At 33.6% G+C, this 25,668-nt stretch overlaps 2 protein-coding genes and 1 long non-coding RNA gene across 6 annotated transcripts; 2 read left to right on the forward strand and 1 right to left on the reverse strand.

The window, feature by feature from the left end:
* Positions 1-565: 565 nt before the first annotated feature.
* Positions 566-24,887, forward strand: LOC119068207. Its single transcript, XR_005086105.1, has 3 exons — positions 566-583; positions 9,377-9,379; positions 24,464-24,887. It is a non-coding gene; the product is annotated as an uncharacterized LOC119068207 (long non-coding RNA).
* LOC119068188 (ras GTPase-activating protein-binding protein 2) lies at positions 12,174-19,048 on the reverse strand. 4 transcript variants are annotated; one of them, XM_037171685.1, is made up of 6 exons: positions 18,812-19,002; positions 16,149-16,679; positions 15,750-16,070; positions 15,444-15,680; positions 15,123-15,361; positions 12,174-13,364 (listed from the first exon to the last, which is right to left on the reverse strand). In XM_037171685.1, exons 2-6 carry the CDS (start codon positions 16,606-16,608, stop codon positions 12,897-12,899), a joined length of 1,725 nt encoding a protein of 574 aa, XP_037027580.1. In that variant the 5' UTR covers positions 16,609-16,679; positions 18,812-19,002; the 3' UTR covers positions 12,174-12,896. The 4 variants fall into 4 exon arrangements, with proteins under 4 accessions (XP_037027580.1, XP_037027579.1, XP_037027578.1 ...); XM_037171684.1 differs by having other exon boundaries at positions 15,123-15,364; positions 18,812-19,001; XM_037171683.1 differs by having other exon boundaries at positions 15,750-16,679; positions 18,812-19,048.
* Positions 22,615-24,263, forward strand: LOC119068202 (histone H2A.V). Its single transcript, XM_037171703.1, has 4 exons — positions 22,615-22,791; positions 22,956-23,033; positions 23,151-23,264; positions 23,715-24,263. The coding sequence occupies exons 1-4, from the start codon at positions 22,789-22,791 to the stop codon at positions 23,898-23,900; spliced, it is 381 nt and encodes a 126-aa protein (XP_037027598.1). The 5' UTR covers positions 22,615-22,788; the 3' UTR covers positions 23,901-24,263.
* Positions 24,888-25,668: the final 781 nt, after the last annotated feature.

Below are 25,668 nucleotides of genomic sequence, written 5' to 3' on the forward strand. Positions count from 1 at the left end.
TTATGTATTATAACTTGTAAATCGCTTGTGGAGTAAATAACATCGTTTGGATTGTATTCGTTGAAAAAACCAAAATCTATTTTTCTTCGACTGTAAGACTTGAAAAATTTTAACGATAAAATTCAATGATGGTCGTTTCTAATACAGTTGATATCAGAACTTTCAGAGGAATATTGATTTGCTGATTTTCTTCATCCAATACGAAACCCTAGAAAGTCAAAAGTGTAATAATGTCTAGCGGTTATGCAATGCCCTTAAAAATGTATGCATTTCTTTGCGGTACGATGCGTTTTAATATAGACTTCAAAGGCGTTACACAACCTCTAAAAAGTTTTTGCAGCCCTTTCGATGTTCTAGAGTATCATTTAGTATTGAATAAGGGTAGCACCCATCTCAGAGTAACTATTTGGATGTATAAATTGTTTGAATTTTGTTGCATCCCATGGGGGATACAGGCGACAAAAATTAAGAAGTATCTACTGGTTAAACAATCAACGCATACCCAAATTACATCAGTAATTAATTTATCTGTCCACATCCACAAAAGCACAATGACGAATGAGCATCACATTTTGGAATAATTGTAAACTGAAAAATTCAGTAAAATAACGACATTGAAACACACATTGATATATCGAAAATGTCGAAATTGCAAGTCATCATCTCACTACCGCGACATTGTTGATGGGTTTGTGTTATGGACATTAATAACAATGGGCTCTCTCCATATATACGGTGTATGCACTCATGAATAACAAGGTACACAATTATGTTTTCCATTGGTAAATATATTAATTCAATTTACACGTGCGCTAGATCAAATTATATTTCCCTGTCAAATTATCAATAATAGCATTTCAAGTATAATTTTTTCATTTTTATTTTTTTTCCATCATCATCAAGTTCTGGATGTCCGTACGTAATATACTATCTACCTATCTATAATAACCCGCCGACGATGAGACGGCCGAGATGTCACAAAAATGTTCGATGATGTCCAATATGGGGGTTGATGTGATAGCGCGTTTAATTGAATTAATAAAAAAAGAGAATTGAACACAGAAAAAAAGTCATAATAACAAAATAAATGAAATTCATTGCCAGGTGGGAAATCCATTGTCAACACATTTTCTATGAATAATTCAATATTCGTTTGAAAATTAACACACGAAATCGGATTTTTTTTTATATACTTTACTTTAAATTCGGACAGAAATTATGTTGGTTCAATAAATATTATCACTCTACTTCTATCTCACTTCGTCTGCTTCGACATCCCAAAAAAATTGGTAAGACTTTTTTATATTTATTTTTAATATTTTTATCTCCTTAACATTTTAATATATGTGTATGGGCAATGTGGCATTGTTTATTGACACATTAAATTCTAATTATTTAGCGCATCATTACTTCATTATGATAAATTTTTGTACTCATCTCGTCTGTGTGTTACCAGTTTCATGAGTTATTTCCATTAAAAAAAACCATTTTTGTTTATATAATTAATTTTTTTGTCAATAATTATGCAATATGTCCCCAATATCATACACATAAAAAAAGACACACACAGAAAATATACACCGCACCGATGATGATGCCAGATAACCAGGCGTATATAATAACAGCAAAATCAAATAAAAAAATATAATAAGTTTGGTTATAAGAAGAAACAAAACAAAAAAAAATGTTTAAGGTATTTTTATTTAATGTTCAATATTTACTTGTTATTTTAGTGAATATGCTTAAGAAAATTAATAATGAGACGAAGAGAAATAAAAAAAATTAAATAACTCAATGATTTTGTGGATAAGACTTTTCTGTTTATTTTTTAATTATATTCATAGATATTATTGGAAGTAAACTCGTGAAATATTTTTTGAGATTTTTCATGACATAAGAATTGGCGAAAGTTCCATTTTAATCTGCAATCACAGTCGCTATAATAAGTTAAAATATATAAACGCTAACGTTTACGCTATTTTCTTGAATATACATTAGGTCAATCAGCATTTTAACTTATCATTGGGTCATGACATTTATCCATATTCTTTCGATAAATCACTCATAATCTCAGAACCTCATGCAATGTTTCATTAGATGGATTCCGATTTTCACTTACAATTAGAAAAATGTAGAAGAAATTGGTGTACCATCCGGAAATCTCTTTAATCACAGATTTCAGAGAATTTGATATTTAGGACTGATGATGTAGAGTGGGGTGTGTCTTAAATGTGTGGAAAAAATTAGGAGCTCGAAATTGTTAGGTATCACCCTCTCGGATGCTTCTCTTCAAGTTTTCTGGTTATATGAAAACCTTTCTGGGGTGGTCGGAAATTCCTAGAAGGGTACAGTCGCGAGTTTTTGGACTTGCAATAATCACAATCCACTCATCCTATCGGCAAGGAACTCAAAATTCCATTTTATTTGTTTAAATACGAGAGGGACGAATTTCAACCAATAGAAATCTTTCACGGTGATCTCTTACGGCAAACATTTTTAAGTGGAAACCAGACTTAATGATACCGTATTATCCATATATTTACGAAAAAAATTAATTTTGGTGATATATGAGATTTTAGGAACTAACCTTCAACTTTCCATAAATATAAAAAAGAGTTCAAAAGACTGATTAGAACTCACAATATCATTGAGTTCTAGCGTTGGGAGCACTTGGGAGTATTTAGATGATACTAAGAATAGTCATATTGTATGAGATCATTCAAAGGCCCCAGTAATTTATTCGGTTAAAATGATGAACAACATTCGTTCAGGTAATTTCTCATTGTATTTAGAAAAAAATTTCTGCGGGAACCTATCGTCCAATTTTGTTTTGAAATGACCACGGAAATTCAGACCAAAGTTATCGGTTTTTCCGGTATACTTTTCAGGTAGCCCAGGATAACTCAGTAAATTTTTCATTTTCCGTGAAAAAGTTCTTCTAGCGATTATAGGTCCTAGCTTTCAGAATCTGGTCCAACCATCAAAAAATGTTCAGTTTTACCGGTTTTTACTCAAGAAAAAAATTAGGTTGGAAAGTTTTGCCCCCCCAATCATATCCCGTCGTCAAAAATCAAAAAAGTTCTAAATCGAGCAGGAGAAATTAACATACAAGACTTTGTGTTTTAGAAACTGATATTCATCTGTTACTGAAAAAGACGGAAAAAGCCATGAACCCTGATTAATGTCTTCTTATATAGCAAGGTGTTTGTTTAAACAAATGAAGTAGAAGATTTGGTTTCGACCACTCTACGATACTTCTATCAAAGGAAGGAACAGATTCAATGGTTTTATGTCGCTGTTCATGAAAGTATGTTTAGATAAAGCTTGCCATATACTGTGAGTTTGGGCGATTCGGGACTTCTGGACTTTTCTATGAAAATTTTCAATTTTTGGCATTTTTTAGGCCAGTTCGGTCCTGGTTAAGATAATGCATCAGTCAAATCTTATTGGAATTTTATTTTTAAAGGAAATCTACAGACGGTTTCATTTTTTGAAAAATGTTTCATTTCTTCAGAAGTCTCATAAGTCTGATTAATCATACATACTGGTTGACAAGGTTTCAGCTTTCTGTTTGGACAACAACCAAGTAACATTCACCAGCTGGAGCTAATAATCTTTTAGACAAAATGTCATGTTAATGTCATTCGTTCTTATATAGTTTTCAATATTAGAGCGGAAAATTCGTCAAATACCTTATTAGCGGATTTTTATTTTACTGAGAGCACTAAAAATTACAGAAAAATTACTGAATCTACCAAAATTTACCAAAAAAGATATTTGGTAATTTTCAGTAGATCTAGGTAAATGTCGGCAGAGTTCAGTAATTTCAAAAAATTAAATTCATAATAATCATCCTTTGCAAAAGACTTCAAACTCTATAGTACTGCTGTCGAATAAATATAATACGTAAGATCATGCTGCAACATGTAAGTCTGGTAATCTGTATTACGTTTGAATGATCTATATTACCTCGCACATAACATACAATTTAGAATCTTTAAAATTGAATTAATTTTGAGGTGGCATCAGTTTATTAGTGAAGATATTGCCAGTAACCAAAAAATCAACCAATACGCAACATTTCGAATGTCTTCTTCATTAATACACTTCGTTCCTATACAATATTAAAAGCAATATAATAATCGTTATGGCACGTTGTGTATTGCTCGAATGTGTATTGCTCGAATGTTCTATATATCTAGAAAAAAAAAAGTTGCAAGTCATGCACTCATCATGAAAGGTCTCAAAAATAAAATACCTCTTCATCCACAACACACTTCAATCTCTCAAAAATATATTATTGCACTTCACATTTTCATATATTTCATTCATCTTTCATCCTCTCCCGGTATAATATAAATCCATAAAAATGAATAAATTAAAAAAAAAATGTAGAATTTAGGGAAGAAGATAAAAAAAAATATAAATTCTGAACGGAATGGAGTGGTGAATGGAGTGGCATGGTATAAATATATTTATATGCATGTATAAAATCATGAAAATGACGGATATCTTACACTTTATGGGGTATTAAGTAAGGTTTTAGCATTTTTACAATTTTTAGGGTTTTTTTATTCTTCGCTCTTTTCTCTCTGATGTATCTGCAAGTTTTGTGGAATTGATGCATCAATTTCATTCAAAAAAAAATTATTCTCGGTGTTTCGTTTATAGATATATTTTTATTGTGTTTTTGTTTCGATATTTTTCACCATTTTTCTGTGATTCATAATAATATAATATTAATATTCAAATTGTGCTATGTGCTATGTCATGGATGAGGAATCGAAAGAAGTAAGGAAAAAAATTGGACCACCCAAAAGGTGTTTTTTAAAAATAACAATAAAAAAAAATTCTGTTGTTGTTGATGTTATTATTATGTGCTTTCATCCTCTCACATATATACAAAAATACATCGTATAAAATTCAAGTGGAATTTAGTTACATAATTATTATTTTCTTTCAAAAAAAGCAACGCGCATAAAAACATTGTTTATTTACAATAGATGAGAGGATGATCAATGGGTTAAGAGAAGTGTAATTTTGAAGCTAATTCATCAACAAAACAAAAATTAAATATTTGTTAAAAATATTATTTCAATAATTAATAATTTTTGAAGAAACAAATTGAAATAAATAAGGCAGACACATAATATATATATATGTATCGGTATGGCTATAGAATGGTTTCAATTTTTGAAGATTATTTGTTATTAAATATTGAATGTTAATTTTAGAAAAATATTTGTGCATTGCATATATTTATATGTTATAAGTACATATATATATATACAATTCACTCATATGTATTTCTATTAAATTAAAAAATTATTGTCACCACCTTTATAATGGCAAGTAATTTTTCTAACTTGAACAATTGCAAAATGGAAAGTGTTGCATATTTGTGCTGTTTAAAATGTGTCATTAACCAATGCAAACACTCGTTCATCGTCCTCTCTCTCTCTCTCTATTTGCCGTTTTTAAATTACGCTTTTACCCAGCTTAGTATCATTAGTATCATATCTTAGTCACTAACAAGGAGTATTCATAGAAATTCCTTTTTTTAGTCAAAATAAAATCCTTTCTTAAAAAATCCTCAAATTAGTAGAAAATCCTCAATTAAATTCCTTTGAATTATAAGAAAATCCTTTGGAAATCAAAGATTCCTTGAAAATCAAAAGTGAATACTTAAATTTCGAGTAAAAATGGTTGTAAATATTTTGAAATTGACAATGAAAAAAATAGTCCTGGAAAATCAATGAAAATCCTTGGAAATTCGGAGATCTTTGAGGATTGTCTTTTAGAAAATCATTTTGCACTCAAAATACAAGATTATAGTTATGTTCGTCATACAAATATCATTCATGAGTTCTACCATAGCACTCGCGCTAACAACTTTGTCACAAATGTGCTTAGAGACTATGTCATAAAAAGGTTCTTTGGATAAAGAAATAATAATTATTATTTTCGAAATTGTGAAGTAATATGGCGTTGTCCAAAAAGGACGTCACGCTTTTTTTCGATTTTTTTGAGGTGGGTCCAATCAAAGCGGACGTGACGTCCGTATAAGGGAAAAGTAAATTCAAGTTAAACATCAAAAATATATTCTAAAACCAAAAAATCACAACGAAAGTCATGGTTCGATAACTGCCGCAGAAGAATCGATTTCTGAGGACTTTGATGTCTTTGCATGCTTCGTCAGCGTTGGGAAAAAAAATCGATTTCAATTCTACGTCTTTCCACTCAATACATTTTTGGTTCACTAATGACGAAAATAAACTTTTCTAAATGTTGTACAATTCAGATGGCTTCTGTAAAATCAATTCACAGCTTTTAATAGAGTATCAAACTGTCTTCGTCTGGGACATATATCACCATTGAAAAATGTCGAATTTTCGACTTTAGCTGGATGTAGCTACGTGGCCAGGTTGTAGAGGGAAGCCTTTTTAACACGAATTAGCTTAGAATTAGTCCCTCTATACGTTGCGATAACAATCTGTATTCAAATTGACTCGTGGGTTCTGGGCGATCATGTATGTCGGGTCCCCGAAACGGCCGAGCGGTTCCGGAAACTAAATACAGTTTCGTGTAGTACTCGAGTCCCTCAATCAGAACATAAAGAAAAATCGGAGATGCTAACTTTTTTTTAAGTGTTTCAACAAAGAAAGGCCGTCCGATTTCAGAGACATGTCACAACACGTCACGTTTTTCGAAAAGTGGGTCCGTCCCTATGAGCGTGACGTCCTTTTTGAATGACGCCTATTACTAAATTTTAGACTTTGAAAAGTTTATGTCAACCTTTATATTTGAATATTCGTGGACTCCGTTTAAATCTGCAACTTCTGTTGTTTGAAGAGTTTTGCATTTTGGTCTTAATTTTTTTTTTTTCATTTGATATCTCGATAAAAAGATTGTTATTGTTATCTATTATATAGTTTCTAAAGAGGACATAATATCTTGAAAGAACATCTTGAAAGAACATCTTACGATTCAACTGAACACCTTAATGTGTTATCGACACGGACGAAAAAAAAAGCGATTAGTTGTGTCTGGTGTTGTCTAGCTATATTTTTGGATAAAGTAATAAACAGTAGTAGTAGACTGCAACGATTGTGTTCTCCGAGATGAAAGCGAGGGGTTCATTTTACAAATGCCTAATTTTTCCCATAAACTAATTTCGCTGCTGAGGTATGCATAATTGAACATTCGACATTTTCATAACACGTAAAAAGGATATGCCAGATTAATCGATTGAGCACGTACGAAGTTAACACCGAATACCTGGCAGACAGACGATAATTTTGTTTCATCTAGCGGCACCATTGAACTGAAGTGGTGCAACATTTTTTTTCTACAAACAGCAAATGATCAATGACCAATACAATTTAAGGTAAAATACCCATGCCACACGAAGTTTTTTTTTTCAGGACGTTCGTAGGACGTACCATGGTAAGCTCTAGAGTGAGTAATTCAAGTGTTTATTCGGAATATTGTTTATTAGTTTTCATTGGTTTCTTTTCGATTAATTTTTCGCCTTGACTAACCTCTTTAATCTAATTCAAAGTCTGACAACTAAAAAAAAGCGACACAATAGTAATGTATTAAACGTGGCTCATGCTCCGCTTAAAGTGTCTGAACTAAAATTCCATCAAAAGACTTGTGTTTGTACACGTAATCAATCAACAAAGAAAAACCCCATGGACATTGGACAGAACGTCGAAAATATAATCCAATGAGCAAACAAATTCGCGCCCCAATTAATTTAATGAAAATATCAATTTCTTTCCATATTAACGTAGTTCAGAGCATAATACACTTATGGATGGATCTAACACAGTAAATTTGTGCATAGAGAAATAATGGTTGCGTTAGTTATGTGTATGTATGATATTTTGTAGTCTATTGCCGAAATGTTGGGAATGTTCGTAGCTCTTTCGAATTGACTTCGTCACACTAGAGCTACGCAGATGTTTCTGTATTTGTAATCACTTTGAAACTGAAATAAATGAAATGAAATGTTAAAATTTGCGTCGATCATAGCATTAATGGGATCAGGACAGAGTCATGCTTTCTTCGGGTGAGTATAAACGTACGACACATGCAAGTCTCTGCATTCTAACATGTATCAAAGTTTGTAGACTTTTTAACATCTGACTTACGAGTGTTAATGCTAGTGATAGTGCTATGTTTCGATCTAATCTTTCAAAGACGGCAAGTGTAACACTAGTACAATTAACGGATTGATCTAAAAATCTTTTACTTCATTCGTTTCAACATCAATTTTAATATATAAGACCACATTACCTAGCTTATTTATTTATTTCTTGGTTTCAATGTTTGCTTAACAGTTCAACAGTTCACAGTTCAACATTAATTCTACATTCAATCCATCAATTCAGTTCTGTATTCTCGCCTTGCACATCACATCAACAGTTAATTCTGACATCACGTCTCGTCAATACAGTTCAACTCAAAATCTTAAATTTACCTCAGTCTTCAACTTTGTTTAGTCAATCAATCAGAAAAGTTCTTCATTTCCCTTTTCACTCCTCACTTATACAATCCAAGACAAGGTCCTATCATCAATTCTTCTAAAATATTTACACAACAATGTTACAGTTTCGTATCACATTTCTTTCAAATCACCAAACACTTGGTCTGGCAGTTGCATTACCTCCTGCTTTAAGCGTGGAAATGGTAATGTGGGATCAACAGCCAGTGCAGCCCGATTGAATGCTCGACAAGCATTGTTGAATGGTGAATTCCATCCATATTCGGTTCTTGAATTGAATATTTTATTCTTATTAAATCCGGATTCCTCAGCGTTCACGCTCCCGTGTTAATGTTCAGTTGATTGCGTAAATATGGCGAGTCGATCCGACCTGATATAAGCTGATGCATCCACCGCACCGCTGAAATTTCCCTCCTTCGATTCAATGACATCATTCCCAGTTCAGCGCATCGTTCTTGATATGGGCGTAACAGGTACTCGTTTGATTATTACTATCGTTTCCATCGATAACAGACTGGGAAAAGTGAAAATGTTTGACTGAATATCTCGAGATGTATTGTCTCCAATTCACATTTGTTTTCCCAAGTATTATGCGGACATCGGGCGTACCATTTCACCATCATTTCCATTTTATTAAACAAATAAAAAAAGCTCCATCACACACGCCTTATTTCCCTGATGCAAATCGGATGCACTTTTGTGTTAATGTCGTAACGTTTTTACAATGACCACCATTGAGTTATATTGAATCATGTGACCACCATACCCATCGTATCATCTGCAATTACCCCAGTAAAGTTTATCGTTTCGGCTTATAACATTCACTCCTTCTTATATTAATACATAAAGGTCCATTTGTGAAATTAGAATGTTGCAGACTTTCACAATGTTTGCTTTTCGCTCAATGAAGATATATGTGAATGGTTTTTCGTATTATTTTATAAATTGATTGCAGACAGCAAGATTTGTTTTTTGTTAAAAATTGTTATCTCAATTATATCGAATCAAAAGTGGCAATTCTACTATTTTGTTTGATTACACCCTTTTAGATTTTTTAGGCTAACTGCTATCCGTTGGTATAACATTTTCGTGAGTTTTATCTGTACCTCCTAAATAGGTTTCTAATTTCTCATTGAAAATTCTGTTAGAAGGAACAATATGCAGTTACAGTTCCAGTTGCATCATAAATAAAAGAGTAAAGAGACCGGCCCACAAAACATTTCAGTGGTTCACAGACCTTCGAAAAATCACTTTACAGACTAAGATAGGTTCTATTTTGCGGAAATCAAATTCCCGAAATTTTTTCATCGAAAATAACAATAGGTCGATGTGACAGTGTCTCCGTTATTATTTTTTTGTCATTAATATTAATATTGATCTTATTTGGATGGTATATAAATTAAGGTTAGCTCGCTTAGTTTGTATTTATTACGTAGGTGGAAGCGTGGTTTTTAGGGGGTATGTGTGCCAACTTGTAAAAATAAAAAAATAAAAACCCACCGATGAGCGGTGGCGACTCGGTTGACGAACGAATAATGCGGAAACCAATTCCTTACTCTATTTAAGAGAACAAAATCAGGAATTTTTCAGGAATATTCAGAATTTTGTGGAATTGTTTGAAATTTTATTCCCTGAAATAGGCATTGGGTCTGAAAAGAAACTGAAAATTTTTGAGTAGCGGAGCGTTGGACCATTAATTCGTTGCATTGTATTGCAAGAAAAAAACAGGCTGGTTAACATTGGTTTTTATTACTTTTCTAATGTTACGTAATGGTGGTCGCTGACACTTTTCGAAACTGAGACAAAACGTTATAGGAAAAAAACACCTCACGACCAACTCAGATGCAGTCTGCAATTATGTCGATTCTTTGGGCTTGGACGTATGTTTCATTTTACCGACAATGACCAATACTCACATATTCAATTCTTTCGACAATATACCTGGAACCATTTGATCTATTCCATCCAATGTTTCAGTCGTCTTCAATTCACTTACTTTTTGGATTCAGTTGACCATAGCCTTTCCCGATTCGATATCGATTGGCTGTGTTGTTGTCGGTGTCTTACTGACTTCCTGACATACAAAAATCAATTTCTGAAGGATGAAAAGCAGGGTTGACTATTGGGAATTTTAATTCTGAAACATTCTGAGAAGGAAAGAAAACGCCAAGAAACTATTTTTGTTACTAAAAAAAAATCTTATTTCACTTTAAGTTACTTAAGTGGTGTCTATTTGCTATACTTTTTCTTTAATTTTATAATTAAAATTAAATATTGGTACTGTTATTCAACTATTTATTGAAAAGAAAATGTTTTTTTTTTTGTTTTTTTAATTTCTTCTCTCAGACGACTTAAGTTAGCGAGATTAAATAAATAAATTTCCACTACGACAAAATCCCTGTTTGGCGGGGTGTTTGTGGTTACTAAATTCAATAGAAAAAAAAACTAATTTTCCATTCTGCCGTTCCCAACACTTGGATTTATAGTTATTAACGGAGATGCTTAGTGAGTATTTTCAATGTGATTTTATGTGATTAAAAAAGAGGTTTTTTTTAAAAAACAATATCTCTCGTTAATTGTTTCGTTAATCAGTTTTGGTTTTTTTTTTCTTCGTTCGCACGTCTATAAACAACAACATTCATAAAACGTACAAAAATTCAGCCTTTAAGATTTGTTTTTTTTTATTTAGAAAATTAAGATTTATATCGTGATCTTTAAATATTAGTCTAAGTTTAATTGACACTCACTAGTGCATCTCATTTCTTTTGGGTTGTTGTTTGTTGGTTAGTTCCGATTTTATTATTTATAAAATGAGATATAGGAGAAATTTAATGTCGGATATAAATATTATCAAAGGCCATTTATATTGTATGTGTCACACGTTTAAGTATCTGTTATTGATGTTTTAAAGCATACGAATTTTTGGTTTTTTATTATCAAAAAAAAATTATAATTTTTTATTTAATCTCGCCCAATTAATGTCAGAAAAGAAGCCAAGTGTCACAGTACAATTATTTTCTTGTTGCTTTTTTTAGAACGAAAAATGATATTTAAATTTTACACATTCAACTCACACTATCTAAAAAATTTTTATGTTTTTTTTTTCTTCTTCTTCTCGCGGGTTTTTTTTATAATTTTTTTTATTATTTAGTTTCTTTGTTTTTTCATTTTTAAACAAAAATTTGTAAAGTAAAAACCAAAGAAAAAGAATCTATTTTTGAAAGTGTACATACACAAACAAAACAAAAAAAAAATGAAAAATTAATTCATAAAAGAATACCTAAGACGTTTTATTCTTCACTGTGGGTTAATCATAAAGATATTTTCTTTAAAGTCATTTTTAATAAAAATTTTGATTTAATTGTAATTACTTTTACCAGTGGTTTTTTTTACTTCTTTTTTTTTTCTTCTCTCTTAAGATTTAACTTTAATTTTACTTTTACTTGTACAAAAAAAATCACAATTTTGGTTTATCATTTTTCCTTTATTTTTTTTACTTTAGCGCAAAACAATTTTTTTTCTTCATTTTGTTTCGGTGTTTTTTCTCTTTTATTATTTTCTTTAACTATATTTTCATTTTAAATTCTAAATCAAAATTTTTATTCAAAGACACACGATGGAGTTTACTGGGGGGAGGTGACAGGAGGACACATTTCTCAGGGAGTTTTTGATGAAAGGGTGGTAAGTGGATATGATAATATGCAAAAATGGAACTACTTAACAAATATTTTTCTTTTTATTTCTCTCTCTCTCTCTCTCTATTCAGAACTCTTTCTGTTTTATTTTTCTTCTTCTCTCTCTGTTTTGCTAAGGTTACGTTGAAGTTTTGACAGTAAATAAATTAAAATATTTCACATTGACTTTTTTTTAGTTTTTTTTTTGCTTTTTAAATTATTGTTTAATTTTTATCATTTTTTTATTAATTTTTTTTCTTTTAATTTTAATTTTTTTTATTTATTCTATGTAATTACGACATGTACTGAGAGGGGATGGCCTCGCGAAAGTCTTTTAATTGTTTTTCTTCTTCTTTTTTGTTTGTTTGTTTTACAAAGTTACATTTTTTTGTTTGTTGGAAGTGCAATGGTTATAACACTAAAAAGAAAACAAATCCAATTCCTCGATAAAGAACGACGACAGCGAATGACAATCCGATATTAAATTTTAATATTTATTTAATGTGTTGGTTTTTCTGTTTTAATTTTAATTATTTTCTTTCTCTTTTCCTTTCAATGTATGTATGTGTGTGTTTCTCTCTCTCTCTCTCTCTTTTTCTCTATATTTTGTTGTTATTATTATTCTTCTCTCACTCCCTCTATTTCATTTCGTTTAAACTCGTTAATGTTTTCTCTCTCCGTTAATCTCTCTCAACTCATCATTACAGTACTGTCTAACGGCGTGTATAATTACCGCCAGCTTGTTGACCGTTACCTTGTCCATTGCCGCCACGGATAACACCACCAGTAGTGCCACCGCTGCGATTGTCCGCATTCCGATTGAATGATGTGCCGCGTACATTATTGTTCGACATCGAGCCACTGTTGCCACGTGGTGCACCGCGTAAAATGCCGCCAGCCGAACTCGGTCCACGGTTCAGGCCACGATCGGTGCCTCGGTCATTGTTGCCTCGGTCGCCGCTGTTGCGATCGTTGCCGCGATTGTCGTTGTTACCTCGATCGTTGCCTCGATCATTGCCTCGGTCGATTCGCGGGCCACTGTACTTTGATTCGGACATATTACGGTTCATTCCGACGTTGCCACCGCCGCCACCACTGCTGCTGCCGTTGACGTTACGAGTTTTCTTCTCTTCAATGTTTAGTTTTTGGCCGTCATTAGAGTCGTCAGGGAAATAGAGAGGCTGCAAATGGAAATGTAAAAAAAGAGATTTCATTGAATGTTCTTTGAAATTTGCGATGGGTATGCCAATAAAACGGTCTACAATGAATACACTCTTTAGAGTTAACAGTAAATTGTGTAATTTTCACCCTCATCTTATTGTCCGGTAACATCAAAACTTCTTCAAAATGTCACAGCGACCAGGTTATCTTACTGGAGAGAAACGATTTTATGCTGTGGTAAACATTGGATAAATAGGATTTGATTTGATTTGAAAACAATTATTTATCAAAAGATCACAAATAATTTACAAAATTAAGCGATCAGACTGACAAAAACATCAGCGTTCGAAATGCAGCAAAAGATGGCATAAGCGAACCGTAATTTGAGCAAAACCGGAAGTGGCAGGATAAGAGTAGCGATGCGATGCTCTGAGCCACTCATTAAAGGGTAACGGTACGAAGCCCAAATCTGTCATATTGTCACGAAAAACGAGAGACAGGTTCGTTCTGACACTATAATTTTTTGCGTTAGAATGAACCTAACAAGGGTAGGCCAACTGTAAATCTCATTACTCACATCGTTCGAGAAACAAAATTTTTTGTCGAAATGAAGGCTCTCACATGAAGAAGAAAAATTACATTTTTTGTTGCAGTACTTGCTTTGCCTGACCATCAGCGAATTCGTACGTTTGGCGTGTTAAACATGATATGCTTGCGACTAGTATGACAAACTGAGATACTCGATGCTTGGAAGTTTTTTTTTCTTCTTAAATTTGTTGACGAGAATCGAACATTCGCTGAAGAAACCAGCGGGAAATCAGTTTTGTAATCGACAGACAAACGACCGGGACATTTAATAAAAGTGCCAGAACCGAGGCGTAAACGAAAATAAAGTGATGCAGCGATACGACACAGATTTCAAACCCTGGCCTTACTAGACTGATGTGCAACATACATGAGTCTTCTGCAATTCATTCTTTAAGTAGGTCACGAGCAAATTCTACATAAGTTTTAGTAACGAACTCGCGTGCTTTGTTATGAAAACGTTTGTTGCACACTGTTCCAGCCTGTAAGACATTGCAACCACAGGAGCAGTTGGAACTTTAATTATGGATCATTTAACGGGTTACGAATGTTTTATAGAAAAAGTAAAATTGTCACAATCAAGCATCGGAACGTTCTGTGATAATAATGTTGAAGACGCGGCAAAGGATACCAATCATCATATTGCTGAGGTGATTTCAGTTGACAATTGGAGTCCTGCACAATTTCCATGCTAGCTTTTATCTGAGAGAGAACGTTGTGTGAGAAGGATATGGAATTAGAATTGGAAAATATGAGGCAATGGAGAGTTACTACAGAAAACAGTAGAAGAATCAGCAGGAACCTATAAACAGTCCCGCTGTAAGTGTTTCCATTATAAACTGTTGATAGAAATAGAGAACGTTCGCCAAAATTATTTTATCTTCGTTCCGATATGATTTTTGTGATTACGCATACGGACGGATTTAAATCAAGAGATTAGTGACGTTATCCATCGAAACTCGATTACAGACCGTTGATTGATGATAGCCAGGTTTTCCATGTTAAATGGAGGAATTTGCAAAGTGTTTCTCTGCGCTCACCACTTTACTGCAACATCATTCAGGACAAAACTGTTCTAAATGGGGGCAATCCTTTTTTTGGTTTTGAACCACAAACAGAACTCTCGGCCCAAACGACCCACAAAAATATTTAGTGAAATAAACAAACAAACAAAAAAATTCTGCAAAACTCACCGTATGAGCCAAACATTGCTGCACAGATTCAGGATCGTCGTAAACTATGAAACCGTAGTTCGGTGGCGAACGACCACCGGTAACACGAGCACCAGGCTTTGAGCAAATTCGCAAATCAACAACCGTTCCAAATTTACTAAAAATTACTTTCAGCGCCTCTTCGGTAGCGTGGTGTGGAACATTGCCCAAGAACAGTTGATGGTTGTCCGCATACTGATTTGCATTGCTTGATTTCCGTTCTACTGTGTAACACAGAAACAAATTACAATGAAAATGTGGCCGCGATTGTCGGACATTGATTGGTGGGCAAAGAACTCTTACCTCGAGGCTGTTGTCTTGAATTGATTTGACGTTGTTGGGCCGGCAGCGATTGACTGGTTTCAGATCGGGCATCCTGCTGTGTGCGCGATGAATATGTGGATGTATTCACAGGTCGTACACTGCCGGAGTTAAGTGCCGTTGAATTTGACATTGCCGATGCGAAGCTCATTCCGCTGCTGGTGTCCGATTTCAGTAGATTTGCATAGGATGGTGGTTCGGCTGGTATGGTTTTGGTTGCTAAAATGGAGGATTAGTTAGTGAACCGAATGGTCCAATGAAACGGTAAACCGTTTGCGGCGTACTCACTGTCTTCTCTGATGATTTTTTCCGGTTGGTTAGCGTCTTTTGTGGGTTCCGTTTCCATTGGCAGGCTTTGTTCATTGTAAGCTGATATTTCCGTGTCCATAGTCAGAGTCGGTTGTTGCGGTACTGGTTCAACAGTTTCAACCACTTTGTTCTGAACGGGAGGCATGGTCGAGATATTGTTGGGATCAGCTGGAAGGGTCAATTGTTGCGGAATCGTGGGAGTCTGAATGGATTGATTGACTAAGCCGGGTTGAAGGTCATCATGAACAGCACCATTCATCTGTTGCTGTTGCTGCAATTGTGGCTGTTGTTGTGGATAACCTTGAATTGTTGGACCGGTTGGATAGTAAATGGGCTGTTGATGAGATATGGGCTGGATATTCTCAACGACATTCTCACCATCTTGATCTTCATCGTTTTCGGATCGATTTTCGCCATCATTCTCTTCATCCGTATACAAATCCTGATATCGGAAGATATCGTTGTGCACATAATACTTCTTCGGAGCCTGAGCAGCCAGCACAAATGTTTGCGTGAATCGACGCATCGGTTGGCCGTCGTTCGACAGTTCCCCAGTTACCTGAACGACAACGCCATTGCCCAATGTCGATTGTGAATCCACTTGGCTGATCTTGGCATGGCAATCGCGAAAATTCAACTGCTGGATCTTGTTGTGAATGTTTTTCTGTCCAACAACCAGTGTGGCTTCGCGATTTTGCGGTTCCAGGCCGCCATGCACAAAGCTCGATGAATTGTTGTAAAAGCGATGTAGATGATCGGGAGCCTTGTTCAACAGAGTGTAGTACTGACGTACGAATTCCCGACCAACGGACTGTGGCGAAGGTGCATCCATGACCATTTCCAATTGAATTTTTTTGTTGCCAAACGAAATGAGATAGAGAGAGAGAGGTGTGAAGTATCACCGATTGTCTGTAAAAAAGGAGAAAATATACATAAACGACTGGCATCGGATACTGAAAAGGGTTAATGCATTATAAATCGGAACGCTTCGAAGCACGCCGCTATAAACCACAGTACAGTGCACCGGGCGATTTTATTTTTTATTTCGATGGTTTAGTTCATTCAGAAACTCATAAGCTTGTTCCATATGACAAAATTTTAGAATGTGAAGCGAATGATTTCAGTGCAAAATTGGTATAGGGGTTTCTCGTTCTATACCTTGCACACAAAAATTTGGTTGACACGGACGCTACAGTAATTTTTGTTTGTCAAGAATGTGAGTTCTGCGACTGTTCACATAACCTCATGAAAAGTGTCGGATACCGGCGCCTTTTTCCGCATTTATAGGTCTTGCAACTTGTTTCATTGACAACGTAGATTTCTGTCGTCGAAAGCTTTTTTTCTTCATTTATTTTCATTCGTGGTGAGCTAGTAAAAGAATAATTTAAGGCAGAATGGAATAACCGATTTGTCGGATTTAGGTCGTTAGGCCAATAAGTAAAAATGTGCCGCTACTAAATTCATGTGAATATTTTCCTTCTTGCTGAATTTCAATTATCAAAAAATATTCCTGTGAACATGGTCCAGATTTGGAAAGTGACAGCCCTTCAAAGAGAGCATTCGGGCGGGTATTGGCGGAAAAAGTTCGATGACAATCCAATTGGTTTATTTTGAGACTCAATTTCTTGTTCGATGATAACGTTAAGCGATATTATTTATAGTCACAGGGGTGTAACTTAGAACAATTTTTATTGTCGCTGCTTGAACATTTTTGATTTTTGTACCAGCCCTGTTGAATGTCGTTCAAAAACATCGAATCGTTTTTTAATTTTCTGAATGTCAGCTCATTACCGACAATACCACAACATGTACCGAAATATTTTTTGAACCGGTGGGTGGCGAATTAAAGTCGCATTTGCGTCTAGTTCTCCAATTAATTTAATTAAAATCTGATTCTTATTGTAAAAAAAAACTTGGAACGAGCCGAACAATTCTTATGATCTGGAATTTTGATTACCCAACGCAGATCCAGTCAAATAAATCGACAAACATTTTAAATGCAAATTTAACCGATTTCTGTGATACAATTGGAAATTCCAGATCATACGAATTGTTCGGCTCGTTCCAAGGTTTTTTTTTTAAATAATATCAAATTTTTATTAATTTAATTAAAGAAATAGATGCCCTAAACGAGTAATTATTCCGTGGACCAGCTGGTTCAACTCTTTTATCGATTTCTTGCAGATAACAATCTTACACGAAAAAAAAATGCCATACACACCACCAAACGTATTTGTACTACAATAAATTGAAACTAATTTTGCCGCTGATTCATGCCATCAGTTCTGTTCATCACACAGAACGTCTGATAAAGAAAATGCTGTTGCGATTGATGGATAAAAATAATTTCGAATAAAATTGAAACTTGAAAGAAAATCGGGAGAGAGAAGAACAACAAAAATAAAGAAAAGAAAGAAAAACTTTTTGCGCTTTTCTCCAAATCCGAATTAAAATGCAAGCAAAATGCAAGGACAGAAAATGTTTATCACAAATTCGGATAAGCGGTGAACCCATTTTTCCAATAAGCGAAAAGTTTCATACCCAGTGTGTGTGTACGAATATAAACGCATGGTCCAATGGCGTCTCAGACAATAAGGTCTTTTTTCCACATTTTTGACGACGCAAAGCCATTGATCCGATATAAAGAAGGAGAAAAAATTGCTCACAACCAAATGGTGCGCTTCGATTGATAAACCACATTTTCGATTAAATCACATGGATTAATTGGACAATCGAAATGAATCTAACTGGGCAACAAATCGATTTCGATAAACAAAACATTGTAAAATGCGGCTGATTGTTACAAATTTTAAGGTTAAAAAGATGGCATCGTTCGCTGTGCGATTTAAAACAAATCGTCTGGGGTGGAATTTGAATTCCAAATGATTGATCCGTTCGACATCGGGATTATGTTAATTTGGTAATTCGGGCATACCGTTTGTGAATAATTTGATAATATTCCCGGAAAAGCATTAAATCACTGATGGGGACAATATTTTAAGGCGAAAAACTGGTAGGAAAACAATTGTCTGAAAACTCACCTGCAAACTGCACTTTGATAGGGTTAATTATGTCTACGATTTAAATTTATTAAAATAAAGAAAGTTTGAGTAAATCACAGATGCGATTTTAAGTAAATTCTTATATTAAAATGCAATAAACTGCACCAGAGCAAAAATAGTAGAAACACTTTTTCAAAGTGAGTGTGAATTGATTGGAGACGTACGTTTTTTTTTAGTATTCGAATTCGACAAAAGGGGACAAACGAACGAATGGTCGCTGTATGACAAGGACAACAAACTATTTTCGAAATTTTTCGTTATTTCTGCCTTTTTTTGACATCGATTCAACAGTTTGATGATTAGTCGAAAATTCGGAGTACGTTTTATGCGGGCATTATATTGCAAGAGTTTACATGTTTCAGAACGAAAGAGAGGGAATTTTTGAATTTGGCAGCGTCATATAATACTTGATTTCCTCTTACCAAAAAAGCACTTTTTGCTTTGTTTACTTGACAGTTTGCTCTATCACGGAGTACTTTTTGTTGGGTGGAAACCATACTTAATTCACGATATTCTCATATCACAGTGCGTGGAAATTTATTTTTCATTTCATATGTTCATTTACTGATTCACCCAAAATTCAAACTCTGCAGCGCACTTATGGCGCTAATTTCAATAGAATTTTTGCTGCGTTAAAAGGGGTTTTTTACAAGTCAACTTTCCACTGAAAAAAACTTATAACCTTTCACCAAAATTAAATATTTCCCAGTGTATTCGATTATTTCCAAAATTTCCAACGAATAGACCGAGTGCTATTTTGACAAAAAAGTTTCGAACGTCAATAAAAATCAGATTTAGCATGATTACCACAAGAACAAATGTTTATATTTATTTTTAATAAATTATTTAAGAAATACATTGCCATCCCGGTGCCATCCCGATGGTCAATTTGTTTCATAGCAGAAACTCTAAAAAATGTAGAATGGGATATTATTCCACAGCTGATAGGGATATTTTGTTTGTTATTATTTTTATGTCAAATGATTTGATGAACGGCTGTCTGATTATTTTGGTTCTTTCTTTTAAATTAATATTAAGCGCTGAGTACGAGTAAGTGATAATTGTGATGATTAATTACATTAATAACAAATTTGTCGTTTGCGAGGACTATGTTAATTTGCAATTTTCGATTGCAATCCAGGCAATTAGTGGCGGCGTAGGCTGAAAAATTTCTACCAGATCATCTGTCAGTTTGCAAAATTCAAAATTTTATATGGAAATGCACATAAAATGTGTAATATTTTTGTTAATATTACTTCTTATTCATAAGAAAGTGGTCAGAAATGAAGATCAAAGCTATTACTACCGAGTGATATACAAAAATGTCTAAATCTGTCCGGAGAAATTATAAAAAACCTTAAAATTGTGTGGCTGTGTAGTGTTGCAATTTTTGGGTAATATTTATAAAAATAGTGCGTGTCTAGCTTAACTGTAACAACAATAGTGACGGTGATAATCCAATAAACATAAATGACATCTTGAACGACTAAAATGTTGCAAGGAAAGAACAAAAAAAGGTCAAAAATATTCACTAAGTAAAAATTTCATTGAAAATGTATGGCAGCCATGTTCGTTTTGAAGCAAATTTCGGAGACTCACTTTGACGTCAATTTTCTATTATTTCGCAACATTTCAATCGGTGCAGATGTATATTAAATGATTAATTGAACTGTTATGGTCACTTTAGACGCATAATATAAACATATCACTCAATAATTAATTATAGAAACAAACATCAACTACACACACTACACCGGCACAAACGTGTTGAGTTTTTATAATTTCACTGAACAAATGTTATACATATTTATATGTCGTTCGTTAATAAACATTTCGAACTTCATTTTTGACCACTTTCTTCTGGATAAAAAGTTTTATCGTTTACGTCCGCTATCGTTCATATTAAACTGTTTTTTCCGAAAATTTTCATGTGTTCACCATTTTAAACTATCAACATCACCAAACTGTCAACGATCAAAATATCCCATTCGGCGCCATTTTGGCTTTCGTTTTAACTCTGGTAATTCAGAATGAGGTCTTTCTTTTTAAGCGCTTAAATTTTCAAAATTTTTCTGAATCTTTCATACTCAAATTAAAAATACTAACTAATACTTTTTCAACTATTTATACAGGTTCCGAGCGTTTTTTCTATGTGTTCATTTGGTAAAAAATAAATTACGTCATATGAACACGGTCTATTCAACGAATTTTATTTATGATTAGAATTTAAGGAGAATAAACGTGAATTCTGAAAATTCTGCTGTGTTAAAATACTTTTCCAACGTTCCTTCAATGTTGAGCACTTTAATAATAATAAAAATCTGCCTAACCCATGAAGGCTGAGGGGTAGATCATTATTTACTGTTTACTAGTTTCACTGGTTATGGTTCTACTTTTGAGATCGTTTCATCGCCGATATATGTTTACTGTGCCAGTGGTAAGGTATGCAACAAACCTTAGTTACATTGATTGCGAGTGTTCCCTATATACGAAGGGGTGAACATAGTAGGAGTAGAATACCGACGGTTCCCAACAATGTATTGACAGGTAAGCCGTGTGACAATTCTTCACCCGACCATGTACAGCAAAAAATTTTTAGATAGAAATTTTGGACAGTTCGCTTTTAAATAAACTTAGAATGAAGTTCAACATTTGATTTTCGTATTCGAATGCGACAAACACTCCCAAAATAAAGTGCACTCTAACCAAAGAAAAATATACGTTTTATGTGAAATTTGTCTATTTTATGTAAAGTAGTAATATTTTTCGATACGTTACAGCTTTGACGCCTTTATTTAACGTGAAATATCAGTTTTCAAATTTTTTAAGATGAGTTTTTTTCAAACTTTGAACTGTCACAAATATCTCTATAAAAAATTTAGATGTACCTGAAGAAATATAAGTCCGAAAAGTGCATGCTTTCGATTTTTCGATCACCTTCCATTAGCCACAGACGCATTGAGGAATTTTTTTGAAAGTGGTTTTGGCTTCCAAAAAGTCCAATGTGAAACGTGTCGGATATCTGTGGGCTGTTTTTGAAAATAATTCTTTTTGGTGTCAATCTTGAACCAAAAATTGTAAACATAAGATAAATGTTATGAAATTTAGCGTAACGGAAATATTATATTCCTTTCTTCCACAAAGCATTTGAGCTAAGTATAACTCCCGTTCAGGGTGCTGTTATTACAATATTCAACCTTCATTTCTTTGTTATGGATGAAGAAATTGAGTAGCTGAGACGATGGCGAATGATAATTTTAAGAATCTCAAGATGAGAATTTTCACCAATGAATGTATAAATCATCAAGGTTCTGAAAGAACAGCTTAAGACACTTTCGAGTGGATCACGAAGGCGGTTTAACAAAAAAAAAATTGTTTTCAAGCAATGTACATGTCTGCATTGTCAAGATTTGTGTTTCACCCGCCTTCGTGAGTGGCTTAACCTGTTCTTTCACAAACTTGCAAACCATGGCCTATTCTCCAAAATCGTTCGATTTAGCTTGAACGCATCCATTTTTTTGGTCAAAATAATATGAAAATGAGTGAATCCGTTTTTGATATCGTTATATCCTACGTGGTGACATTGGACAATACCTGTGAATTTATATTCATTGATTTTCACCTCCATTGACTGTTGACCAATTTGCAATATTTAAAATTAGTTTCGATCTAAAATCACCAGAGAGCGTTGCATACAAAACAGAATTGAATGAATCACACGCAATTGAACGCACTCAGTGAACGAAACGATTTACAACGAACCAAATTATTCGGACTACTCTAAAACGACATCTCCGAAAAAAGCGGCATCAAAAATCATTCTCCAGCGTCAATCTTACCCGCGTCATTATATCCAAAGAAGTCATTCCGATTGTTCGTGAGTTTGAAACAAGTTCTCTTGAAGTTTTATTTTTGTAATTCGTATCAAATAAATTTAAACAAAACAATTTAATAAAATGGTAAGCGCATCGCAGCTGCTAATTAAATATGATTAATTGTTAGCTGCATCTATTACAACAAAATTAAATTCAAAAGAAATATGGACTCAATGGTCCTAACCTAAAAAACTAGAAAAATTTTCTTTCAATGTTTTCATTTAAAAAAAATTATTTTATCGACTCAGGCTGGTGGTAAAGCTGGTAAAGACTCCGGAAAAACGAAAGCGAAAGCCGTATCGCGATCAGCGCGTGCTGGACTCCAGGTAAGATATTGTAATCAAAAAAATTTCTATTTCACATCAAAAATTTTTGACATTCCATTTTTGGCGCCATATCCGAGCCCCTCATTTTTATTTTCAATTTTTTTTTTCTTACTATAGTTTCCCGTTGGACGTATCCACCGACACTTGAAAAACCGTACAACCAGTCACGGACGAGTTGGTGCAACAGCTGCCGTTTATTCGGCCGCTATTTTGGAGTATTTGACCGCTGAAGTAAGTTCCATAGTTTTCGTAATACTGTTAGGCACTTTAGAAGTCTCTTTTGTGCGCGCCATGAAAAAGGCACTGTTAGAAGTATTTTTTGTGACGCGCCATAAAAAAGACGTTGCTCAAGTCGTTTCTTCTGAATCGATATTTTTATCACCCAAACAAAACAAAATTCGAATCATTTTTCGAACATTTTATTCAACTACCTTCAATAACACGAAATTCAAAAGTGCGCCATTTTGATAATGTTCTTCTGTGTTGTGTTTGAATCTTTTGTTGATTGTTTTCGTTTGGCGAACTTTTTTTTTTGTTCTTCGAAAACAAAAAGTTTTTTTGTTTCAAACTACAAAGCGAATCGGCTGCAAGTGATCAACTGGTTACTCGTTTCGATCAATCGGCTGACCAGATTTAACGAATTTCGACTAACAACTTGTTGTTTGTGTATTCCACCCTTAGGTACTCGAATTGGCGGGTAACGCATCGAAGGACTTAAAAGTAAAGCGTATCACTCCACGTCATTTACAACTTGCCATCCGAGGAGACGAAGAATTGGACAGTCTCATCAAAGCTACAATTGCCGGTGGTGGTGTCATTCCGCACATTCATAAATCGCTCATTGGCAAAAAAGGCGGTCCCGAATAACTGGGACGACCATAAATGAATATGGTTTGGACTAAAGTTTTCACCAATTTTACAATTTTTTTTTTTAAACTAAACAATCTAAGCAAAATTATCGATAAACTTAAGGAAAACTACAAAAGAATAGCGAAAATCAGAATTGAAAGATTTGGATGAAACTCTAAAAGAACGAAAAAAAAGTCCTTGTACGATAATATAATGGGGTGAGAAAGAGAGCGAATGAGAGAACGACCAAAACGATTTATTTGGTCAAACCATAATTATTTAAATTAAATTGACTTTCAGCACAAACAAACAAAAAATGTTAAACTGAAATTGATTCTGTACGGCATTTTCTATTCGACACTAAAAACTGTAATTCGAAAACCGATTTTTTTACATTGTTATTTTAGCGCCCAATTTCGACACATTTTTTTGTATGATGTGCCAGTAAGTGTGGATTTCAGCAGTGGATTTTATTGTTTTGTACCTAATTGGTACATCATACAATGTAGTGTCTCTTGATTTTGGAATTTAATTTTTTTTCATTTCTGTTAATGAATATACTATAAGCCAGCCCAAAAAAGTGAAACTATAAAGAGGAGCGATCAAATGCTTTCCCTTATGAATTGCTAGCGCGGGAAATTATTTTCAATTTCTTTTTCAAATTTCACCACAATGACCAATGTTATAGTATAATATAATGACCATCCATCCTTTCATTCTTGATTTTATTATTATTTTAAATGAAATCTAATTTTTTTTTAAATCCAATTGAATTACTTTTTTTGATTCTGATTTTACAATTCTGATTTTTGTAAACGTTAATTAATAAATTAATTAAAAAAAGAAAGAGAGAGAAAGAAAAAAAAACAAAACGAAAACTTGGTTGATCATTCATTCTTTTTAGGATTTAAATTAAATAGTAAGAAAGATTACAAATTTGTTAGTTAAGGATTTGTCGTGCCGTGTGAACGCGTGGATAAACAAAAATAAAAAAAATAAATTCAATTTCACTGTTTGAATTATTAAAATTAAATTTTCAAATTCAAATATTTCCTTTTTTCCCTTTTTTGAGATTACAGAAAAGATATTCTTTTTTTGTTTCTCTACATAGGACGATACAGCTGACTCTCCAATAATTTTTTTCTTTATTTTATTTTTGTAACTTCTTTCGTTTTTTTTATTATTTCTTTTTTATTGTTAAAAATGAGTGAATGTTTAATTAAAGAAGAAGAAAATAACAAACAATCCACCACAAAAAAATAAGCAACCTGTAAATCTCCCCGATTCAATTTTCGAGACCTTTTTTCGATTTAAACTAGAGCTCGTTAAAAGCAAATTTTTTAATTAAAAATAATTTTTTCTTTCGCAACGTTTTTCCGACAAAAAAACATAATTTTTTTGATTTTTTTAAGTTTTAAGTTTTCAATTCTTTTCCAATGTGTTTCAGTGTAATTAAATAAATTTATTAAAAATAGGCGGAACCGATCTTTTTATTTCTGTTTCGTCGACCCTCTAAGCCCTAAAGTATTGAATCATCATGGTCCTGTATAAATGCGCAACAGCGGCAGTACATGTATAATGACGTTGTCCTAACATTTTCACGATTTAACGGTCTATTCAGCATTACGATCAAAGTGGCGCCATTCGGCCGTTATAATATGTTTTACTATGAAGTCAGCAGTTGGAATGAACATCGCGACCATGGATACAATACGACACCACTGTCCAGTCCATTGAATATAGCTTTAATAAAGACCATCGTATCAATGAAACCAATAAATTTAGT

This window comes from Bradysia coprophila (assembly GCF_014529535.1).
Source record: "Bradysia coprophila strain Holo2 chromosome X unlocalized genomic scaffold, BU_Bcop_v1 contig_173, whole genome shotgun sequence".
In the NCBI taxonomy this organism is placed as follows: Eukaryota; Metazoa; Arthropoda; class Insecta; order Diptera; family Sciaridae; genus Bradysia; species Bradysia coprophila.